Source organism: Monodon monoceros, unplaced genomic scaffold, assembly GCF_005190385.1.
Source record: "Monodon monoceros isolate NGI ecotype Baffin Bay Population unplaced genomic scaffold, NGI_Narwhal_1 Super_Scaffold_2, whole genome shotgun sequence".
NCBI lineage: Eukaryota > Metazoa > Chordata > Mammalia > Artiodactyla > Monodontidae > Monodon > Monodon monoceros.
In genome coordinates this window covers 77,918,740-77,941,109 of record NW_021703776.1, presented here as the reverse complement: position 1 = coordinate 77,941,109, position 22,370 = coordinate 77,918,740, and the positions used below count along the sequence as shown (strand labels likewise).

The window sequence follows — 22,370 nt, the reverse complement described above, 5'->3', positions numbered from 1 at the left end:
CCTTATCATCATGGAAGAGACTCGCAAGTAAATAGTGAAATTCAAGGCAGAATGAACTAAATATTACAATTAAAATACATGAAAGTGCTTGCAAGTATGGAAGAAGGAGGGGTTAGTTTAGACTTAGAGAGGTCAGAGGGAGAATCAAGAAAGGCTTCCAGGTTAAAGCGTCATAAAAGCTGAGCCCCGAAAGATGATGGACAAAGTGAGAATAAATGTTTTCTGGGCTGAAAGAACTGAGAAGTAAAGGCACTGAGGCATAAAAGTGTTTTTACTTGGCAAAATATATTTGTGACATTTAATAGAATTTGATTTTCTTTTCTTTTCAGGGATATGAACCCTTGTTTATTCACAAGATCAAACACAAACATTTCCTGGCTAAGAACTATTTTTCACAAATTCCAGTGCTGGCTTCATTTTTACTTGGTGATGGTGAAGTAGATGAGATCAGAAAGAAACATCAATCAGAACCAACATCTAAGATTATAGATATCCACAGGCCTAGTCCTTAAAAGATCCAGGACTATTTGTTTGATGATCAGCACTTTTGTCCACTGCTAATAGAGTAATACAGAGGTCACACAGTACGGTAGTAGCATTTTATCTTTTATTGATTTTAATTGTTCTTCATAGTGTCATAAGTTGTATGAAGAGAAAACATCCCTATACAAATGCTTTATTGTTAGTGTTAAATTTAAATATAATTGTGTTACTGAAATTAATATTTTAAAGAGAACATTTTATTTTTACTTATTTTCACATTAAAATTTTTAAAAATTTCAACGACATTATATTACAGTTAAAATCAACAGACAAACAAAAGCTAGGCTTAACTTTCAACTCAAAAAGTTTATTTTAGAAAAAAAATGTAGTTATAGGAGAATAGTCAGTATACGGATGAGAGGAAACATTATAGAATTCTCCTTCATGAAAATCTTTACATATAGGATAAAAGATGCTATGTTTTAATATAGGGATTTGAATCTTCACATTTTATCTTCTACTTTCATCTTCCATTCTTCTCAAAATTTCAATGAAAAAACAAACTATAAACAAACAAAATAGTTCATTCCATACTGGAAAACAGGGTGAACAGTGGAACTATATTTTATTCTATGGTAGAAAAACTCCCTGTGGGGCAATGACGAAACTCTGTGAGAACAATAAAAATGGTCAAGTAAACTATAACAGTTCCTTTCCCTAATAAACCAAAGGAATAACCTTGACCACATGCATGTCAGGGACGTACAATGATGAACAACAGTATATGAGTCAATCTTAACAGGAAATACGTTCAAAATAGGATAATTCAAGGAGAGTTTATTTACAAAGGGACTTCTTATAAAGCGTGAGCAGTGTGTAAGGAAACTAAGGGAATAGTGTAGGAGTGTAGGGTCACTATCACATAAGCTGTGTCTACCGTAATCTCAAATGGATCTGGGGAGGGAATGGTCTGGGAACCCAGAAAGAGAGTGTAAAGGAGATAACTGAGAAGATCAGTGAGCAACTCTCAGGACCCTAGGTGATCTCATGAGCTAGAGAAATAAATATCAGACCTCACACTTCTCTCTTCCTCCAGTCTCTTGCTTGGGTTTCCCATTGGAAGAACCCAAAAGGAAAGCAGAAGAAATAGAAGTCTGTGGACATAATTCGTATAGCTTCAGGGTAAAGATCAGAGGAGACAAGTGGGAGAGTGGATTTGGCTGGCTAAAGAGAAGACATCCAGCTAGAGAGAAGAATTAAAAGTGAAAGTGAAGAGCTATAATTCAAGTAGCAATATTTCATACACACACAACATAAATATATATATTTGTATATATTATACTTACATATAAGTATATATATGTGCGTATGTATATATATTATATATATATAGAGAGAGAGAGAATTCTCTTAATTTCAATCAGTAATTAATGAGGCTGTTCTCTCAAGTTTAGTGATCAAGGAGCCAAGGAATTCAATCTAAATATTAATATTTATTCTACGTAAATATTTACCAACATTTTAGCAACATATTTTCTAGGATATCCACAGTGTTTTTACTTAGCAAAAGCATGGCACATGATTATTGTTTTTAAGGAACTAAACATTGAAAAGGGAAGCACTATAAAGCTGCTGTTATTTTCAAATTTTCATAGACAATTCAGATGTTCTGGAAACTTTCTAAACAATAAATTACAGATAGGATTAGATTGGGGACCATTCTGATCACTAATAAACAGGTAAAAATTTAACACAGACAAAAGTGGGTTTGCACTGGAATGGAAATGACCAGGTTTTCACAAGACAGTTCGGGAGAAACCCCCAGGTCAGAGTAGGAAGAGCATGAGGAGGCAGCAGGAAGGGCTGGGGCAGCAGGCAGCAAGGGGGCAATAGATAGGGGCAAATAGAGGACTTTGAGAGTTCCTCTATTGCCCTAGGAGTAAAGCACTTCCTTATAGTAATGGAAGACTTGTGGAGTACAACTGGTGGGGGGCAGAGTGAGGGCAGGCAACCAGAGCTATTGAATCATACATGAAAAGGGGCAGCACCTTAATTTAGGGCTGGGAAAATAACCACAAAGAGCCAAAAAAAAAAAACAGGCTCAACAACAGAGAGACTTTGCTTAATAAGGTCAACTCTTCTGGGAAACTCTTTTCCATCCCATTGGAACTACAGCTCTCATTTTACACAGGTCTCCAAAAATCCACAGCAGAAGGGGCTGGAGATGGTGTCAGTCTAGAGAGCAGCCAGCAGGGAAAAAGTCCGGTTTCTGCCTACTAGAATCCTGGCACCAGGGTACTGGACAGCAACCAGTTAAGAAGTTAAATCCCCCTGCCTTAGAAGGACCTGCATTTCTCTAGTTTATGACCTGATGAGCACACCTCCCCTGGCCCACTAACAAATGAAACTGTAGAAGGTGTTTCCTTCTTTCTCCTTTAGGAGGACTATATTATATGGATAGAGACCTAAACAGTAGAACAGAACAAAGTTTTATATCCCAGTATTGCAAAAACAAGCTGACAAAAGATGGTCACTGTATACGTAAAGATTCAAAAATCAAAAAAGGGATCCTTTTGAAGAATGAGAACAAATATTCATTTAACAGATCTCGACTATATTAAGGACATTTGATAGCATTTTTCATCTTTTGGAAAAAAAATACTGGGAAAAATTGCTATTACATAAATCATTACAATAAATAAATAAATACAACAAAATAAATAATTGCCGAATTAGAATAAGCAACACACTAATGGCAATGAAGAGCAGATTTGGTACTTGAAAGCTAAAGCTAATACAGGGATTGGGTGGATTAGCTCAAGATAGTCCCCTAGAGATTTCCCTGGCAGTCCAGTCAGTGGTTAAGACTCTGCATTCCCAATGCAGGTGGCATGAGTTTGATCCCTGGTCGAGCAACTAAGATCCTGCATGCCACACGGTGCTGTCAGAAAAAAAAAAAAAAAAAAAGCTAGTCCCCTTGAATTCAGAGGAAAAGTCAAAGAAATGAGGAAGATGAGCAAAAATGATAAGTCTAACAGCTTTGCTTTGTCTACACTAGAAATAACATAAGCCTAAAATGGAGTAGAGAAGGAGAAACAATTAGCAAAGGGAGATTTAAAGCTAATTTCCCTAAGCTAAAAAGGCATATATCCATAGCTGTATAAAGGATCTACCAAGTACTGGGAAAATTAATATAGAGATACACATAGACACAACCTCATGACATTTCTGGATTTCAGAAATATTGGACAAATTCTATAAGCATTCAAGTTGAAGAGGAAAAGCCACAAGGAAAAAAGTCAATAACAACAGCATAGATTTCTCTTCTGCAACACTAAGTGCCAGAAGGTGAAGGAGGAACACTTCTGTTGAAGACTTTTGAATTTTGAGGGTGAAAAAATGACCTAAGAATTTTACTTTCAGGCAAATTTTTTTTGGTGAAGACAACAGGAAGACATTGTTAGGCAGGAAGCATGTCATCAGTCTATGTGTACTCATTCTGTCCTCCAGCTGACCTCGAAACTATGGAGGTAGGGTCTGGGCATGATACCGTATATGAGAAATGGCAGTGAGCACTGCAACTTCAGTCCTTTCTAAATGATCATGATTTGTATGGTTATGAAACAATGCAATGAACAAAAATAAATTTTCAAATAAAAATCTATACTGCAAAAAACAAAAATATGAATCAACAACAAAAAAATACCCTGAGTATTGTCACTAAATGTCTGCTGTAGGAGGGTTCAGAGGGATAAAAGTGTTCCAGATCTCTTCAAGGGGAGATGAGTAAATGGATATATAGATAGGAAAGTTGGTATTCAAATATTTAGTTAAAAAATTTAAAGGCAACTGCTAGCAGAATGAAAATTGAATTATAAACTCCACATTTCTAGAGAGAAAAAGGGAACAGTGACAAACTTGAGAACTATTGTGAAATAAAGGGGTTTTGTTTGTTTTTTTAGGTTAATAGGAAGTATATATAAGAGAAAAACAAGATTAAAAATATCACAGTGCATAAATTTGGATGGGTTAAAATTCTAGTAAAGGATAGTTATTCTGTTTTTTTTTTTTTGCGGTACACGGGCCTCTCACTGTTGTGGCCTCTCCCGCTGCTCCGGACGCGCAGGCTCAGCGGCCATGGCTCACGGGCCCAGCTGCTCCGCGGCACGTGGGATCCTCCCGGACCGGGACACGAACCCGCGTCCCCTGCATCGGCAGGCGGACTCTCAACCACTGCGCCACCAGGGAAGCCCAAGGATAGTTATTCTTATATGGTATCAAAGGAGTGAACTACAAGCTGTGTACCAGATATGTACCCCCAATAAAATGACATTTAAAGATATATAGTAAAACTATATCAGTCATATACAAATAGACAACAAAATAATTGGTGGCAATATTAATATCGAGGATGAAATCAAGAAGAAAAAGAGCAAAAGAAGTTACTTTATTTTGATAAATTATTATTCACAATATAAATGGAGAATTAATCTCTACATTGGGTATACAAGTAGGCTTAAAACGAAAAGTCAGCTGGGAAACAATTCTCCATAGGTTTTTAACATTTCTGCACGTCTTTTGAGCAGAGGTACTTAGTTCTCCTTTTTTCAAGGATGTTTGTAAAGCAAGCAGTCTTAGAAGATAGAGATAGTGTTCCCTGTAAAAGATTCAGAGTCTCTAAGCCCAGCATTCCCAGTCTATGAAGCAGCTCACTGTGTGCATGTGTCATCTGGACTTTGTGTCACCCTGAGGGATTTAGAGCAAAATGCTGATCTTCTGGCTGCTGCTGTTTCTGTGAAAAATAAATTGTGCTTTATCTCTGACCCAGGAGTCTCATGTCTTTTACTATCATTTATGAACTTGTGGCACCAAACTTGTTACCTTGCAATTAGGACAGCATTTCAGATACTTCACAGTTCTTGATACAGATAACCTTAGAAATGGAAAACAAAAAAAAGGGAAATGAGTCAAGAGGTACAAAATGCTGTTTCTCTTCTCTTTCCAGGAACACTGGGTGATTGATTGCAATTCTCCATCCTCTTGAAGTGAGGCAGGATTATGTAGCATGCTTTTTCCAATGTAACGCAAATAAAATGATCTTGTGTCACTTTTGAGCATTAAAGGAATGAAAGATTCTGATTCTACTAACTAGATATTCTTCTTCTAATAAATAGAAAAAGAATGAATGCTCCCCAATTCATGAGGCCAGCATATCCTTGATATCAAAATTTGACAAGGATAGTACAAGAAAGAAAATGATAGGCCAATTTCACTATGAATATAGATGCAAAAATCCTAAACAAAATATTAGCAAATAGGGGGGATAGCTCAGTGGTAGAGCATTTGACTGCAAACCAAATCCAAAAAGTGTATTAAAAGATAAAAGCATATGGTTTTTCCCGGATATTCTTCATGTGCTTCTTCAGTTCTACCTTCCCCCCTTCTCTTCTCATCTTCGTGCCCTTGGAGGTTGATATTTATGCAGTGCATCAATGAGTGCACAATATTCCTCAGTTGGGTTTGGTCAATAGGAAGCATCAGCAGGAAATTTGAGGTCTGAGAGAAAGAGGTTGAGATATTTATTACCCTGGCTTCTCCCATCTGCCTTTTGGTCTGTTGTTGTCAAGTGACTGCTTTTATCTGCCTAAGACCACAGCTGTGGTTGGACGGTCATCCCTCCTACTCTTCAACTCTCTTTGAGTTCTGGGGCTCATTCCTTCTCTTTACTTCTTCAGCTTATGGGTGATAATGGCTTTCTTTTGTAGCTGGGTTAAGGTGCTTCACTTTTTCTTTTTGATTTCCTTAAACAATGTCATCTCCTTTGTAAACAGTCCTTTTACTAAATACTTCTCAAATTAGCCAGTTTGAATCTGCCAACAGGTTCTGCTGGACCATGAACAAAGCAGTAATTGGTACCAAGAGTGGTCCCAGTAAACGGACTTTAAGATGTAATCCTAGGCTCGGGCTGCTTACATGTTTGAAGAGCATGTGGGTACCCTCCATATAGGAAATGGGACACTGGTAATATGCAGTGTGTGGTAGCATCATGATTACTCAAAACTTCGCCAGTGGAGGCATGGAACGGGGTGCAGGATGGCCGATAAGCTTAGGGAGATGAAATGCAATTAGTTTGATGACAAAGATTGTGGCATAAGATGGGTATTCTTACACTAGAGGGAGTCCATAAAGAAATGGATATATTGAAAGCCTTAAATGTCCAATACAGACCCAGACAGAAATTCAGAAAGCCCTTAAGACAGCTCTAAAGAAATTATCTCCTGCATATACAGGGAATACGTGGCTAAGGATTAAGTCTGAAGCCTGATTGTAATGTGTGTAGAGTTGTCTTGTCAATTAGATGTGCACCTAGGTTAGATCTCATGCTTAGGTAAGGATACTGGTGAGGAAGAACAATGTATGGTCTGGTATGAGTTAGCCTATATACTGAAAGAGTTTCAGGAGTGTGTCAATTTTTACTTAGATTCAGGGGAGTATATATAAGAATTTATTGTAAGGATGTTAGACTAAAAAGGATAAAACAAAAGATTATATCAAGCCAAATTGATGTTCTTGCCTAGAATTCAAGATTTAATGTGTTGGCTTGAGGCCCTGAGAATTGCTATATGTGTTAACTGGAGCCTAAACTCAAAAGTGACCTATATCAGTGAGCTTGAAATGCCAGAACTCCCCCCGGAAAATATTAGGAAGATGGGTTGTTGGAGTGGATCTGTTATGTGCAACTTTCTCGGATGCCTCTTAAAGGTGTCTATACTCCACAAGAGGGTCTTCACCAAGACATTAAAAAATGCGATCATAAGTGGATTATGATCCTTGAAAAACTCTGTGGTGACTGTTCCCTGTAAGCTGGAGATGACAGTGGTGGCTGCAGTGGAATTTGACAGCCTGGTTTAATGGGAATAATGCAATCCCCAGTGCTAGAAGTGAGGCTGAAACTTAAGCATCAGAAAAAAGTGGGCAGTTATAATAAGAACCCTAGGGGCAGAGTGGTTTGTTCCTGCAGGGATTTATAACAATGGTTAATTGATGATCAGATCCATGGGCATGAAATGGACTGCTGTATTAGTTTTTTAGAGGCTGTAACAAATTACCACAGATTGCGTGGTTTAAAACAACAGGGATCTCTTCTCCCACAGTTCTGGAGGCCAGAAGTCTAAAATCAAGGTTCAGCGGAGCCTCATTCCCTCCGCATGTCCTATGGGAGAATTCCTCATTGCTCTTCTAGCTTCTGCTGGCTCCAGGCATTCTTTGGCTGCTTTGGCTGCATCACTCCAATTTCTGCCTCTGTGGTCACTGGGCCTCCTCCTCTATGTGTGTCTGTGTCTTTTCTTCTGTCTCTATGTCGACACTCGTCATTGGGTTAAGGGCCTACCTGGGTAATCCAGGATGATTTCATCTAGAGATCCTTCATGCAATCACATCTGGAAATATTCTTTGTTCACATAAGGTCACATGTACCAGGTCCATGTACTGGGACATGGATATATCTTTTTAGGAGCCACCTTTCAATCCACTATAGCAGTATGGTTCTATATGAGCAGAAAAATTCCAGTTCCGAAGGTCAGAAAAATAATTAGTTAAGGTATGGTAGTGAGGAATCTTGGTCTTTTACCAGAGTTCTCAAACTTAAGCTATTTCACAGATGTTAAAATATAGAGGCATATTAAACATTTTAAGAGTTTATTTGAGTACAATCTCTTTGAATTGGGCCGTGTCAAACCTTAAGTGGTTAGGGGGTGTTCTGTCAAAAGGAACCAGGGGAAAGATTTATATTGAGAAAGTGTGGAAACAAAGAACAGAAATTATTATTATTATTATTATTTTAACATATTTATTGGAGTATAATTGCTTTACAATGGTGTGTTAGTTTCTGCTTTATAACAAAGTGAATCAGCTATACATATACATGTATCCCCATATCTCCTCCCTCATGCGTCTCCCTCCCACCCTCCTTGTTCCACCCCCCTAGGTGGTCACAAAGCACCGAGCTGATCTCCCTGTGCTATGCGGCTGCTTTCCACTAGCTATCTGTTTTACATTTGGTAGTGTACATGTGTCCATGCCACTCTCTCACTTTGTCCTAGCTTACCCTGATCCCCTCCCCGTGTCCTCAAGTCCATTCTCTACGTCTGAGTCTTTATTCCGGTCCTGCCCCTAGGTTCTTCAGAACCAGTTTGTAAAATTATTTTTTTAGGTTCCATATATATGTGTTAGCATACAGTATTTGTTTTTCTCCTTCTGACTTACTTTACCCTGTATGACAGTCTCTAGGTCCATCCACCTCACTACAAATAACTCAATTTCGTTTCTCTTTATGGCTGAGTAATATTCCATTGTATATATGTGCCACATCTTTATCCATTCATCTGTCAGTGGACACTTAGGTTGCTTCCATGTCCTGGCTGTTGTAAATAGAGCTGCAATGAACATTGTGGTACATGACTCTTTTTGAATTATGGTTTTCTCAGGGTATATGCCCAGTAGTGGGATTGCTGGGTCATGTGGTAGTTCTATTTTTAGTTTTTTAAGGAAGCTCAATACTGTTCTCCATGGTGGCTGTATCAATTTACATTCCCACGAACACTGCAAGAGGGTTCCCTTTTCTCCACACCCTCTCCAGCATTTACTGTTTGTAGATTTTTTGACGATGGCCATTCTGACTGGTGTGAGGTGACACCTCATTGTAGTTTTGATTTGCATTTCTCTAATGATTAGTGATGTTGAGCGTCTTTTCATGTGTTTGTTGGCAATCTGTATATCTTCTTTGGAGAAATGTCTATTTAGGTCTTCTGTCCATTTTTGGATTGGGTTGTTTGTTTTTTTGATATTAAGCTGCATGAGCTGCTTATATATTTTGGAGATTAATCCTTTGTAAGTTGCTTTGTTTGCAAATATTTTCTCCCATTCTGAGGGTTGTCTTTTTTTCTTGTTTATGGCTTCCTTTGCTGTGAAAAAGATTTTAAGTTTCATTAGGTCCCATTTCTTTATTTTTGTCTTTATTTCCATTTCTGTAGGAGGTCAAAAAGGATCTTTCTGTGATTTATGTCATGGAGTGTTCTTCCTATGTTTTCCTCTGAGAGTTTTATAGTGTCTGGCCTTACATTTAGGTCTTTAATCCATTTTGAGTTTATTTATGTGTATGGTGTTAGGGAGTGTTCTAATTTCATTCTTTTACATGTAGCTGTCCAGTTTTCCCAGCACCACTTATTGAAGAGGCTGTCTTTTCTCCATTGTATATTCTTGCCTCCTTTATCAAAGATAAGGTGACCATATGTACATGGGTTTATCTCTGGGCTTTCTATCCTATTCCATTGATCTATATTTCTGTTTTTGTGCCAGTACCATACTGTCTTGGTTACTGTAGCTTTGTAGTATAGTCTGAAGTCAGTGAGCCTGATTCCTCCAGCTCCATTTTTCTTTCTCAAGATTGCTTTGGCTATTCGGGATCTTTTGTGTTTCCATACAAATTATGCAATTTTTTGTTCTAGTTCTGTGAAAAATGCCATTGGTAGTTTGACAGGGATTGCATTGAATCTGTAGATTGCTTTGGGTAGTATAGTCATTTTCACAATGTTGATTCTTCCAATCTGAGAACATGGTATATCTCTCCATCTGTTTGTGTCATCTTTAATTTCTTTCATCAGTGTCTTGTAGTTTTCTGTATACAGGTCTTTTGTCTCCTTAGGTAGGTTTATTCCTAGGTATTTTATTCTTTTTGTTGCAATGGTAAATGGGAGTGTTTCCTTAATTTCTCTTTCAAATTTTTCATCATTAGTGTATAGGAATGCAAGAGATTTCTGTGCATTACTTTTGTATCCTGCTACTTTACCAAATTCCTTGATTAGCTCTAGAAGTTTTCTGGTAGCATCTTTAGGATTCTCTATGTATAGTATCATGTCATCTGCAAACAGTGAGAGTTTTACTTCTTTTCCAATTGGAGAACAGAAATTATTTGATTGGCTGTAACTTAAAGCCTAGTTGGGTCTTTGTGATTGGTTGTCCTTAGCATTTTGATTTCATAACCCTGAGACATTTACAGGCTTAGATTTTTGGTTTCCTTATGTACGCTGCTGCCATGGCATTAGAGCTCCCTCAGTCTAATGGCTTTCTTGTTTAATTAATTTAACACAGACCCACAGACTCTTTATGTGGGGAGAGACTGGCTCTCTTTAAAGAATGACTCTTCCACAAACGTGTGTTTACTGTGTATGTTCCTCCAAGCCTTCTCCAGTGGGACCTATCTCATTGACAGTGCCCAGGAGGAAACAAATACCCAGACCCTGTAAGTGCTCTTAGTTACTGGCTCTGAGATGACTCTGATCTCCAGAGATTCAAAACATCACTGTGGCTTACTGGGAGTCTGTGATGGCTAGGCAGTAAGCTGGTTCCTGCCCCAAATCAATTCAGCAATGAGTGCCTGGCAACCACAGAACCATCCTGTGCTCATTTCCCCAAGGTTAGAATATAAAGTGGAAATGCATGTACTTAGTAACTAGCAGGATTCTCCCATATGTTTCCTTGTTTATGCAGTGAGGATTATTATAATAGAAAGGGCCAAGTGAAAGTCCCTGAAACTGTCCTCCAGATCTCTCCTTTCCCTGCAGAAAAAGTAAACCAAAACCAATACTGCATCGATGGGGGAATTGATGCCACCAAATACTGGGAAGGTTAGGATTCCTACCACAGTCCCATTTAATTATGCTTTGGGCTGGTGCAAATCCTATCCAGATCTTAAAGAAAAGCTGTGGATTATCATAAAGATAATCAGATGATGGAGCTTCCCTGGTGACGCAGTGGTTGAGAATCCGCCTCGGTGCAGGGGACACGGGTTTGATCCCTAGTCTGGGAAGATCCCACATGCCGAGGAGTAACTAAGCCTGTGTGCCACAACTACTGAGCCTGCATGCGGCAACTACTGAAGTCCGCGCGCCTAGAGCCTGTGCTCCGCGATGAGAAGCCACCGCAATGAGAAGCCCACACACTGCAACGAAGAGTAGCCCCCACTCACCGCAACTAGAGAAGGCCCGTGTGCAGCAGCAAAGTCCCAACACAGCCCAAAATAAATAAATTAAAAAAAAAAAAGATAATCAGATGATGATGCCAATGCAGCTCTGGTTACAGATGTGACATCTGTGGTGTCATGTATTATATTACCTTCAATCAAAGAACTTGCTTTACAGAGGCAGAAGTGAGACAATGGGTCATGCTCACAGAATTCACCAATCTTACCATGTCTCTATTACCCAGAAATACCTGACTTGATAAAACTCTGGCATGGCCTACTAAAGGGTCAGTTATGGCACCATCTGGGTGACAACACCCTGAGAGGTTGGAGTGCTGTCCTACAGGATACAGCACATGCTTTAAATCCTTGGCCAATAAGTGGTGTCTCCCTCACAGCCAGAATGCATAGACTGGGAAACAATGGGTAGAGCTGGTTAATGGATGCTGCTGTCTTATCTTAAGAATGCACAGGACTAGGAACAAAAGGATAAGGCTGAGTGTGTCCTGTTTCACTATTATACTACATAACCTATGCACATCCCTTCAACCTTGGACTCAATGAGTGTGTAGACTTTTATGCACAGGGAGGAATCTCTCCAGGGAACACAGTAATATTCATAGTAATATTCACAGTGAATTGGATTTTGAGACTCACAAAGCAATTCTTTAGAGAGCCCAAATGGTTAAGTTAGTGTGTCGTCCTAAGTGAACAGGTCGTAATTTTTCTTTTCCACAGGTTGAGAGCTACCAATACCTGGTTGAGAAGAAACATTTTCCACATTTTTTTGGATATAAGATTATTTTATTCTCGTTAGGTCTCACAATAAGACTCCCTTGCCACTCCAAATTATACTCCAGGTAGTATGCTATGGTACCCTTACAGATGCAATACACCATGTTGCTTTATAGGAATAATGTATCATTCCATAACAGGCATTATGAAATTTCATTTTGGACTTTAAAAACTATCACAGTATATTTTATAGAATCATAATATATATTTAAAAGAAAGACTTTCTGAGGGAGAACCAAAAAAGTTTAGTCAAAAATAAAGTACTGGATGCTCTTGGCTTGAGAAAAATGTGTATCACGTTGGAGTATATAGTCTGTAGATATCCATTATATTCGGTTAATTGAAAGTGTTGTTGAATTCAACTATGTCCTTACTGATTTTCTGCCTACTGGATCTATTTCTAATAGAGGGATGTTGAAGTCTCCAACTATAAAAGTGGATTCATCTATTTCTCCTTGCAGTTCTACCAGTTTTTACCTCATGCAGTTTGAGGCTCTGTTGTTAGGTGCATAACACATTGAGGATTGTTACGTCCTCTTGGAGCATTGACCCCTTTATCATTATGTAATGCCACTCTTTATATCCCTGGTAACTTTCCTTGTTCTGATATCTGCTTGATTTAAAATTAATATAGCTATTCATGTTTTCTTTTGATTAGTATTAGCATAGAATATCTCTTTCCAATCGTTTACTTTTAATCTGTATAAAAATTGTCTTTATATTTAAAGTGAGTTTTATGTAGGCAACATATAGGTGCGTATTGTTTTATTATACACTTTGACAATCTCTGTTTTAATTGGTGCATTTAAACCAGTGACTTTCAAAGTGATTGTTGATATAGTTGTAGTAATATCTCTCATATTTGTTACCCATGTTCTTTGTTTCTACTCTTGTCTTCCATTCTTTTTCTGCCTTTTTTGGTTTTAACTGAGTATTTTATGTGAATCTATTGTCTCTCCTCTCTTTATTATATTTACTCTAATTTTCTCATGGTCTCATCAGTTATACCTTTTTTTTTTTTAAGTGTTACTTAATGGTTACCCTAGAGTTTGCAATATACCTTTATAACTAATCTGAGTCCACTTTCAAATACCACTATACCGCTTCCCAGGTAGTACCAGTACCTTATAACAACAAAATAATCCTGATTCCTCCCTCCCATCCCTTGTATCATTGCTGTCATTTGTTTCACTTATATATAAGTGTACATGAGTGTATATATAGTCGAATACATTTTTGCTATGATTTTGAATGAATTTATCTTTTAGATTAATTAAGAATAAGAAAAACAAAAGTTTTCATTTTATCTGCACTTATTACAGTGTTTTTGATCTCTAGCATTTCTTTTTGGTTCTCTCTTAGGATTTCCATCTCTCTGCTTACATTGCCCATCTGTTCATGCATGCTTGCCTACTTTATCCATTGGAACCCTTAGCATATTAATCATAGCTGTTTTAAGTTTCTGGTCTGATAATTCCAATATCTCTGCCATATCTGGATCTGGCTTTGATGCTTGCTCTGTCTCTTCAAACTGTGTTGTTTGTCTTTTAGTATATATTGTAATTTTTTTTTTTTAATAATGGGTCATTAACTGGGTAAAAGGAACTGCTGTAATATAGGACTTTAGTAGTGGTGGTAAGGTGTAGGGGGAGGGGAAGGGTTCTGTAGTCCTGTGATTGAGTGTCGGTCTTTTAGTGAGTCTGGATTTTGAACTTCACACGTACTTCTTGGTTTTTGTTTTCGTTTTTCTTTCCCACTTAGTGGGACAGGATGGGCTAGAGTGAGCTGGAGTTGGGTATTTCCCTTCTCCCGGGTCCGTTAGGTGCTGATAAAGTCCCAGTAGGTTTGTCTCTAGTAATAGTTTCTCCTGAGGGCAGAGCTTGTTCAAAAGAACTGAATAATCTGGCATATTTTGAAATGATTAATTTCCCCATTCCCCCTAAGCATGAGGGGATTTTTCTCTAATCTTCACTGTGAGAATCTTAGAGAGCTCCAGGAAATAAAACTTACAAAATGTGGAGATCTCTGATGCCTGGATTCCCCTGGATTTTCTCTCTCTCAGACGTGTCCACACTGAGCCTCTAGCAATTCATCAATTACAGTTCAGGGTCCCTACCCTGGCACTGGTTCCCATGGAGGTTTCTGCTCCAATAGGTTGTGATTCTCTGTATTTGCCTGTTTTTCTCTCCAATATTGGGGGTAGGGGTTCGTCCTGTGACCTCACTTCTCTTACAGATCTAAGAAGAGTTGTTGCTTTTTCAGTTTGTTTAGCTTTTTACTTGTTAGGGCGAAGTGGTGACTTCTAAGCTTTTACTTGCTGGATTGGGAACTAGAAGTCCCCTGGATGCTCTTGACTTGGAGAGAATTCTGATAATCCTTTTACCAACTTAAATTTAATGCACTGCAGATTTTAAAGAAATTTTTGTTTTCTTACAGTAAACAAAATCTAATACACATAAAAATAGATTAAAATGTTATCAATGAATGTTAAAAAATATATACCTATACTGAATTTTCAACCTTAATGATTCAGGAGGAAATATTTCCATTAAGTTCCCATAAATGTGCATATTTATGTAATCAGGAAAGGAAAATACATACTAAACTATGAATCTTTCAAATATGGACAGTTTGTGATAATGACCAAGAGTCAAAGTCTGCTTTTCATAGGATCTTGTGGACAGCTGTTGCAAGATGTTTGTGAAATGTAAACTGAATTTGAATTTCTTCTCTCCCATACACAATGCAGAATTGAATTATAATCTTAACAAATACATGCGAAGAGTGATTGTTCTCAGATTCTAGAGAGTTGACATTTTTACATCGTGTCGAAACTGAAATTAAGAGCGTATCAAAACAGAATTCAGCAATGTTTAATCATTGCTGATTCAAGTGACTTGATGTGAAGACGAATATAGGGGATGCACACACAAATCGATTTGAATAGAGTATAAAGTTTTATACAAGTCAGAAGTCTGTGTTTTTTCTGACTCTCCAACAGAATGATACACTGAAGTTTGGTGTTTTACATCAGTATTGGATTTGTGAATTGACTTAGGTACAAGACCTAAGAAGGAAATTCCGTTATTCTTTCCTAATAGCTCTTCAAATGGTTATCATCTATACTTATAAGCCTATCCCTCTTTGATAAAGTGCGTCTTCACATGCTGGATATTCCTCCTGGTTTTCTTTTCCACCTTCACTCCCCTGCTTCTGCTTATTCCAATCCTATGTATTTTGCAAGGTCAGCCCAACTGTACCTCATTCAGTCATTTACTCATTTATTCAACACATACTTCTTGAGTTTAATATGGACTAGTTATTATGCCTTGGGGCCATATGTCAAGTAAAATACTATTCATGCCCTCAAGGAACCCATGTAGACAGACAGACAAATAATTGCAGTCTTTCTGTGTCTCCTCATCTGTAAAGTGAAGTTGGCATTATTTCAGCTGCAGGATTGTTAAAAATTAGAGTGTGTATATAAAATACATGGGACACAGGAAGTGTTAAATGTTTAATGAAGGATTAGTGTTTCTTTGCTTAAGTGTTTTATAAACCAGTATAATCTTTCTTTTATTATTTCATATGCAGTATGTTGATAGGAGACACACAGAATTAGGTTTACCCTTCAATGACCGGTCATCTTCTTGGTGCCTTACGTGGTTATTCACGTACTGTGGGGATTCGTCCAAAGCCGTTGTATCCTAATTTGGTCCAAGTGTGATCCCTTATTCTCACTGTTTCCTTTTAATGTACATGAAAACGATTCAAAAGAGACAGAACTCTACTTTCTGGTGGTGAAGGTTTCAGGTGTATAAAGTGTGAACAGCTACTGCTGATACCTTGCTGCTATGAATTTTACAAGTGTTCAAGAAATTATTATGAACTTTCCGTGGCACTTCCTCAGAAAAAAACTTCCCCAACTTCACAAGAGCTTTATCTGCAGATGGATTGCTGTCTCTCTCCTCCCACTCAGCTTGGCTTCCTGCTAATGCTTGTGTTTGGCAGCTTCCAATGGTCTTCCTAACCTGCATTTATCTTTCCCAAATTAGAGGCAGCTGGGCAATTTTAGGAAGACAACTCACTAATTCTCTCTTTTCTAATTTGTAAAGCCAGTAATTCTCTCAAACTTCAGGAGGCTTTGAAACAAAGAACTGTATGTGGTCTTAAACTTTTTAGGCTTTATTAGTTTACAAATATTCTCTAACAATGTGAAAGTTTTAAAAATATCAATTATTAGGATAAAAAATTATATATTGCGATAGCTCTATTCTCCTTACCTGTTTTTAAATCGATATGAATAAAACCAGCTGGAGTTGGTCTCCCAGTGTGAGTAAGAAACTAATTTCTACTATGCACAGCAAGTAGCCAGGAAAAGACCCTTGAGTTGAAAAAAATTTTTAAGTTGCTTTCTAATAAAGAATAAAAAATTCTTATTTGCTAAACAAAATCTCCAGCTGTTTTATATTAACAATATATTTTTGTAATTGTTTTCTTTGGACAAAATTCCAGTGATATTAACTATTTTTAGCACAAATTTAGTCTGCTATTTTTTTTCCAGCTTTTTAATTATGGTATTATTTGACCTAGCTCATCTTGATCTGCCTTTTAAACCATCTTTTCCCTGTGAATAACTCTTAAGGATAAACTTTATTGTGTAAGCCAAAATGCCACGTACTGTTCAGTCTCCCTCCATGAGTTATGGAAATGTGGAGCAGGAAAGTGGCCTTAGGTATTTGACACATCATAACGATGCTTTGTTTTAAAAACATCAATACAGAATGCTATGAATAAAATGCTATGAATAAGAACTAGCAAAAATAGTCGAGTTATTCTTTTAATAAAAACTATATTTTATAAGACATAAGTCTGGCAATGTCTGACTCATAAAAAGGATGCCAAGTCCCCCAATATACTTATAATTATTTACAATTTTTATTTGCAGTGACTGAAGTGTACATAAAGAATTAATTTTTTATTGCATCATTTTATTGTTGAGGTAAAATTTGTAAATAGTGAAATGTGTAGATCCTAAATGTATAATTCAATGGATTTCAAAAAATGTATACACCTGTATAACCAACATGACAATCAAGTTATAAGTCATTTACATTACCTTAGAAAGTACTTTTGTGACCCATTATAGTCAGTTCCTACCCACCATAGATAATCACAAGTCTGATTTCAATGATCAGACATTAGCATTGCCAGTTCTTGAGTTTTATAAAGGACTCTTGTGCTTAGCTTCTTTTGCTCAATATAACATTTTCAAGATTCACTGATGTTGTTGGATGTCTCAGCAGTTTGTTGATATTTACTGTTGAGTGATATTTTATTTGGATTGTTTCCAGTTTTTTTGACTATTATAAATAAGCTCCTATAAACTTTCTTTTATCAAGCCTTTTAACAGACATGCTTTTATTGCTATTGAGTAAATATCTAGAACTGAAATTGTTGGGTTGTAGGCTAGGTATATCTCTGACTTTAGCAGAAAATGCTAAACGGTTTTCCAGAATTGGTTGTATTATTTTATACCCCCCACCCCAACAGCGTACAAGAATTTTCTTTGCTCTGCATCCTCACCAGCAGTTGGTGGTGTAGGTCTTTTTGTCATTTTGGTGGGTATAAGTGGCATCTCATTGTAATTTTAATTTGTACTTCCCTGATGACTAATGATGTTGAGCGGTTATCATGTTCATATTGATCATTCTTATGCATTCTGTTGGAATGTTTTTTCAAGTGTTTTGCCCATTCTTTAATTGGATTGTTTTTCTTATTATTTAGGTGTAAGTGTTTTTTATAAATTCTGGATACAGGTCCTTTGTTAGATACATGTATTGTGGATATTTTCTCCTAGTCCCTGGCTCTCTGTTTAATTTTATTAATGGTGTCTTTTCATGAGTAACAGTTTTTAACTTGTTAAAGTCCAATTAATCAATTGTTTCTCTGGTGGTCTATGCTTTCTGTTTCCTCTCTAAGAAGAGTTTACCTTCACCAAAGTTGAGCAGATATTATTTCCTTCTACTTTGTAGTTTAAGCTTTACATTTAAGTCCTTGATCCATCTTGAATTAATTTCTGTACATTATGTGAGATAAGGATTGATTAAACTTTCTTTTTTTAATTAAAAAAAATTTTTTTACATCTTTATTGGAGTATAATTGCTTTACAACCTTGTGTTTCTGCTGTATAACAAAGTGAATCAGCTTTTTAATTTTTTTGGTTTTCAATTTTTTTTGAAATTACAAAGAAAATTTATTTTATATAAAATTAACTCATGCCTGCGATGAAAAATATTCAAACAGTAATACAACTTAAATAATTTCTATTCAATACTAAATCTACATATGCAATACTTTTCTCTCTTCCTTCACTTTCTCTATCCCCCCTCAGGCCCCCTCCCCAGAACATTAACACTCCTGAATAACACATGGTAAAACTCTTAATGAACTGGTGTTTTTCTCTATAATTTCTTTTTAAACTCTATTTAAAACACTTGCAAACTGTATATAAAGATCAGTGATCCTGTGCATAATGTCAAAAGTTTGAACGATGTAACTCAAATGCAATAGGCCAGTAGCTGGAAATTACTCTGGTTCTAAAGTTTCTTTTTTTTAATATGGAGGATATCTAGTTGTTCTTGTACCATTTGCTGAAAATAATATCTTTTCTGCCTTCTTTTATTGGTACTTTAATTTTCTCTACTGATTGCTATATATTTCATTAATACCTGCTCTTTTATTAAGTCATAGTTTCTATTTTTTGGGGGGGTTAATACTTATCTTTTCCTAATCTTCAAGTGAAACTTAGTGAATTGATTTGAAACCTCTTTTCTTTCCTCATAGAAACATTTCATCCTATAAATTTCCCTCTAGGCAGTGCTTTAGCTATATTCAACAAATGTAATATGTTATAATTGCAATATAATTTTATTTTATAGAAATGCAAAATAGTCAAGTGCTATTCTTTGAATAAAATCTATATTTTTGAAGGTAAATATTCAGTCACATGTCTTTTATATATTTGACTATGTGCATACAATATTACTCAGATTCATATAACCTAAAGGCACATTTCTGAGAAGAAAAATTTGAGGCAGGTTTTTATTTATATGCAATTATATGTGTAGTCCATAATTTGACTTTGGGCATAAAAATTACTTCCTCTAAAATGATATATGAGTATATCAGATCGACTGAATTTATTAGGTTTTTAAAACTACTCAATCTAAGAAATGAGTGTTCATTCAAACTAAATTTATTTAGTAGTTTACTCATGTATGAAATCCAGATGTTGAATGTTTTCAACTGTTAATATCAAATCAATCTGAGTTTTCTCTTTTCTCTCTCGCTTTCTTTTTCTGATCTCTGAATTGTTCTGATGATGCATTATAAGTGAGTTCATATTTAATGAAAGAGATTGACCATATCCCTGGGAAGGGGTGCCAATCAGGAAACTAAATAATACACTCTGTGCAACGGTCTGTATTTTCATTTGCCAATGTTACTCAGGTAGAGAAATGCAGCCCCACTTCACCTGTCCAAAGCAGAAATGCCAATTAGCATTTCTGACTTTAATATTATCCACAGTATGTTTGTCTCATTTACACACACATTAGCTAGAGTAATGTGGCTAATTCCGAAGGTTGAACAGGAAATCTAACTTAAGATTTTATAGTGTTCCCATATGTGTCGTTTAGGCTGGAATGTATATGCATACCACAGCTAAAGGATAAGAAAGTGTTATTGAAAGGTACTATGGGACATTTGAGGAGACTTGGGCTTTAGTTCTGATGCTGCATTGTGCTATGTATTTAACTTTGGGTAGGTAACTTAATTTCTTCATCTTTACAGTGAACTATTTGGCCCAGATAATCTCTGTGGTGCTTGCATTTCCAGAATTTTAGGTCTACAATAAACACAAACCAGACCAGAATTTGGATAGGCTCAGGAGAAGGGTAACATCTGAACTGTATAGTCAGAGTTCTTCGGAGGTGGTTGTTGATTCCTCTCCCAAACTGTACCACAGGGAACTTTCTCTAGATTCTTCCCAGTCATTTCAGTGAGTGCCTTTTGAGGTTTTTGGAGCAAAAGCGTGCAAGAAATATGAACACCTTTTCTCTCTGGATATCTGGTCTTCAGGAGCTTCACACTGTCATACGGGCCTACACTCATCCCTTTGTAATTTATTAACTTTATTCAGCTGACTCTTTACTGGTATCTGTGGTATCTGACAGCATCCACCATAGATAAGCAACTGCTTCTCCCTGCAAGCCCCTGTCCGCAGATTTCTGGTCATTTGTTTGCCTTGTGCCCTCAGTTGTCTGATTGGTTAAAGGAAACTTGTTAATGTGACATTTTTCTAGCTTTTTCTTTGTTGCAAGAGTGGGAATGATGCTCTTTCCAGTTTCCAAGGTGAAACTGATACAGTAGCAATTTCTCTTCTCGTAGGTGTCAGAACTGCATTGTAGTCTAAAGGCTATCCTGCCAACCCCAGCTCCTTTCTCCTTTTTCTCCACAGGATTTTTTCCTAGTAAATCTCTTGCCTGTCTAATTCTGTCTTGGCACGTGCTTCTTGGAGGACCTGAAGTAACATAAATTTCTGTATAATATCTGCCATTTAATGTAATTAACAAAGCCAATCCTCACAATCAACACAATCAGTCAAATTAGACTTCCTTTCTGTCAGAAAGTCTGGCTCCCTTTTTCACTTTACATAAACAATTACAAAATAATGCATTTTCAGGATATAATAAAAATGTCTAAGATAAATTATGGTATAAATCTTATAAAAAGCAGTCAATTCAAGATTAAAATTATATAAGAACTAATGTAATGAATACTACTGTAGCTAATATAACTACTGTAAGTTTTTGGAAGGTTTTAAAGACAAAAACTTATATAATTATTCATTACTAATGCATTATATGAATAACTAATATAATTTATTTAAGAAGCAAAGAGAATGCTAAGAGGGATAGTATTCCTTGAATAAATGGGTATACATTCATATATTAGACTCTGATGTTCAGCTTTGGGGAATAATTAAAAAAGAATTATGTATGAAAAGTCAGAAATAACTCCATTAATTTCTTTAGGTGTTAAGACTAAGCTTTTCCTATGTATTAACAAAAGAAAGAAGTATATACTACTAAAAACTAGTTTATCCAGTAGCTACTCTGTATTTTTATGTATTCTTAATATGTAGAATATGGTAAATATGAAATTTTTATAAGGTGAATTAAAAGGATGGAATGAAGATTTTATTATATATACTACATATAATATATATATATATACATGAGACATATGTGTGTAAATCTATATACATTTTATTATAAAATTTGACAAAATAGGTTCTTTTTTTAAACTTTAAAATTTTTTTTAAATTTTATTTTTTTATACAGCAGGTTCTTATTACTTATCTATTTTATACATATTAGTGTATATATGTCAATCCCAATCTCCCAATTCATCCCGCCACCATCGCCTGCTACTTTCCCCCCTTGGTTTCCATACATTTGTTCTGTACATCTGCGTCTCTATTTCCGCCTTGCAAACTGGTTCATCTGTGCCATTACTCTAGATTCCACATATATGTGTTAATATACGATATTTGTTTTTCTCTTTATGACTTACTTCACTCTGTATAACACTCTCTAGGTCCATCCACGTCTCTACAAAGGACCCAATTTCGTTCCTTTTTATGGCTGAGTAATATTCCACTGTATATATGTACCACATCTTCTTTATCCATTTGTCTGTTGATGGGCATTTAGGTTGCTGCCATGACCTGGCTACTGTAAATAGTGCTGCAGTGAACATTGCGGTGCATGTGTCTTTTTGAATTATGGTTTTCTCAGGGTACATGCCCAGTAGTGGGATTGCTGGGTCATATGGTAATTGTATTTTTAGTTTTTTGAGGAACCGCCCTACTGTTCTCCATAGTAGTTGTATCAATTTACATTCCCACCAACAGTGCAAGAGGGTTCCCTTTCTCCACACCCTCTCCAGCATTTGTTGTTTGTAGATTTTCTGATGATGCCCATTCTAACCAGTGTGAGGTGATACC

The 22,370-nt window shown here is 36.5% G+C and overlaps 1 protein-coding gene across 3 annotated transcripts in view; it reads left to right on the top strand.

Moving 5' to 3' along the window:
• The window catches only part of IQUB (IQ motif and ubiquitin domain containing), a 259,797-nt gene that overhangs the window by 61,862 nt on the left and 175,565 nt on the right, over positions 1–22,370 (top strand). The window contains exon 13 of one of the 3 annotated variants that reach the window (XM_029233994.1): positions 330–1,467. The exons of the other annotated variants lie outside the window; for them this stretch is intronic. Coding sequence (XP_029089827.1) covers positions 330–512 — 183 coding nt within the window. The 3' untranslated portion in view covers positions 513–1,467. Of the gene's footprint in view, positions 1–329; positions 1,468–22,370 lie in introns of those variants that run through there. 3 annotated transcript variants of the gene reach the window in all.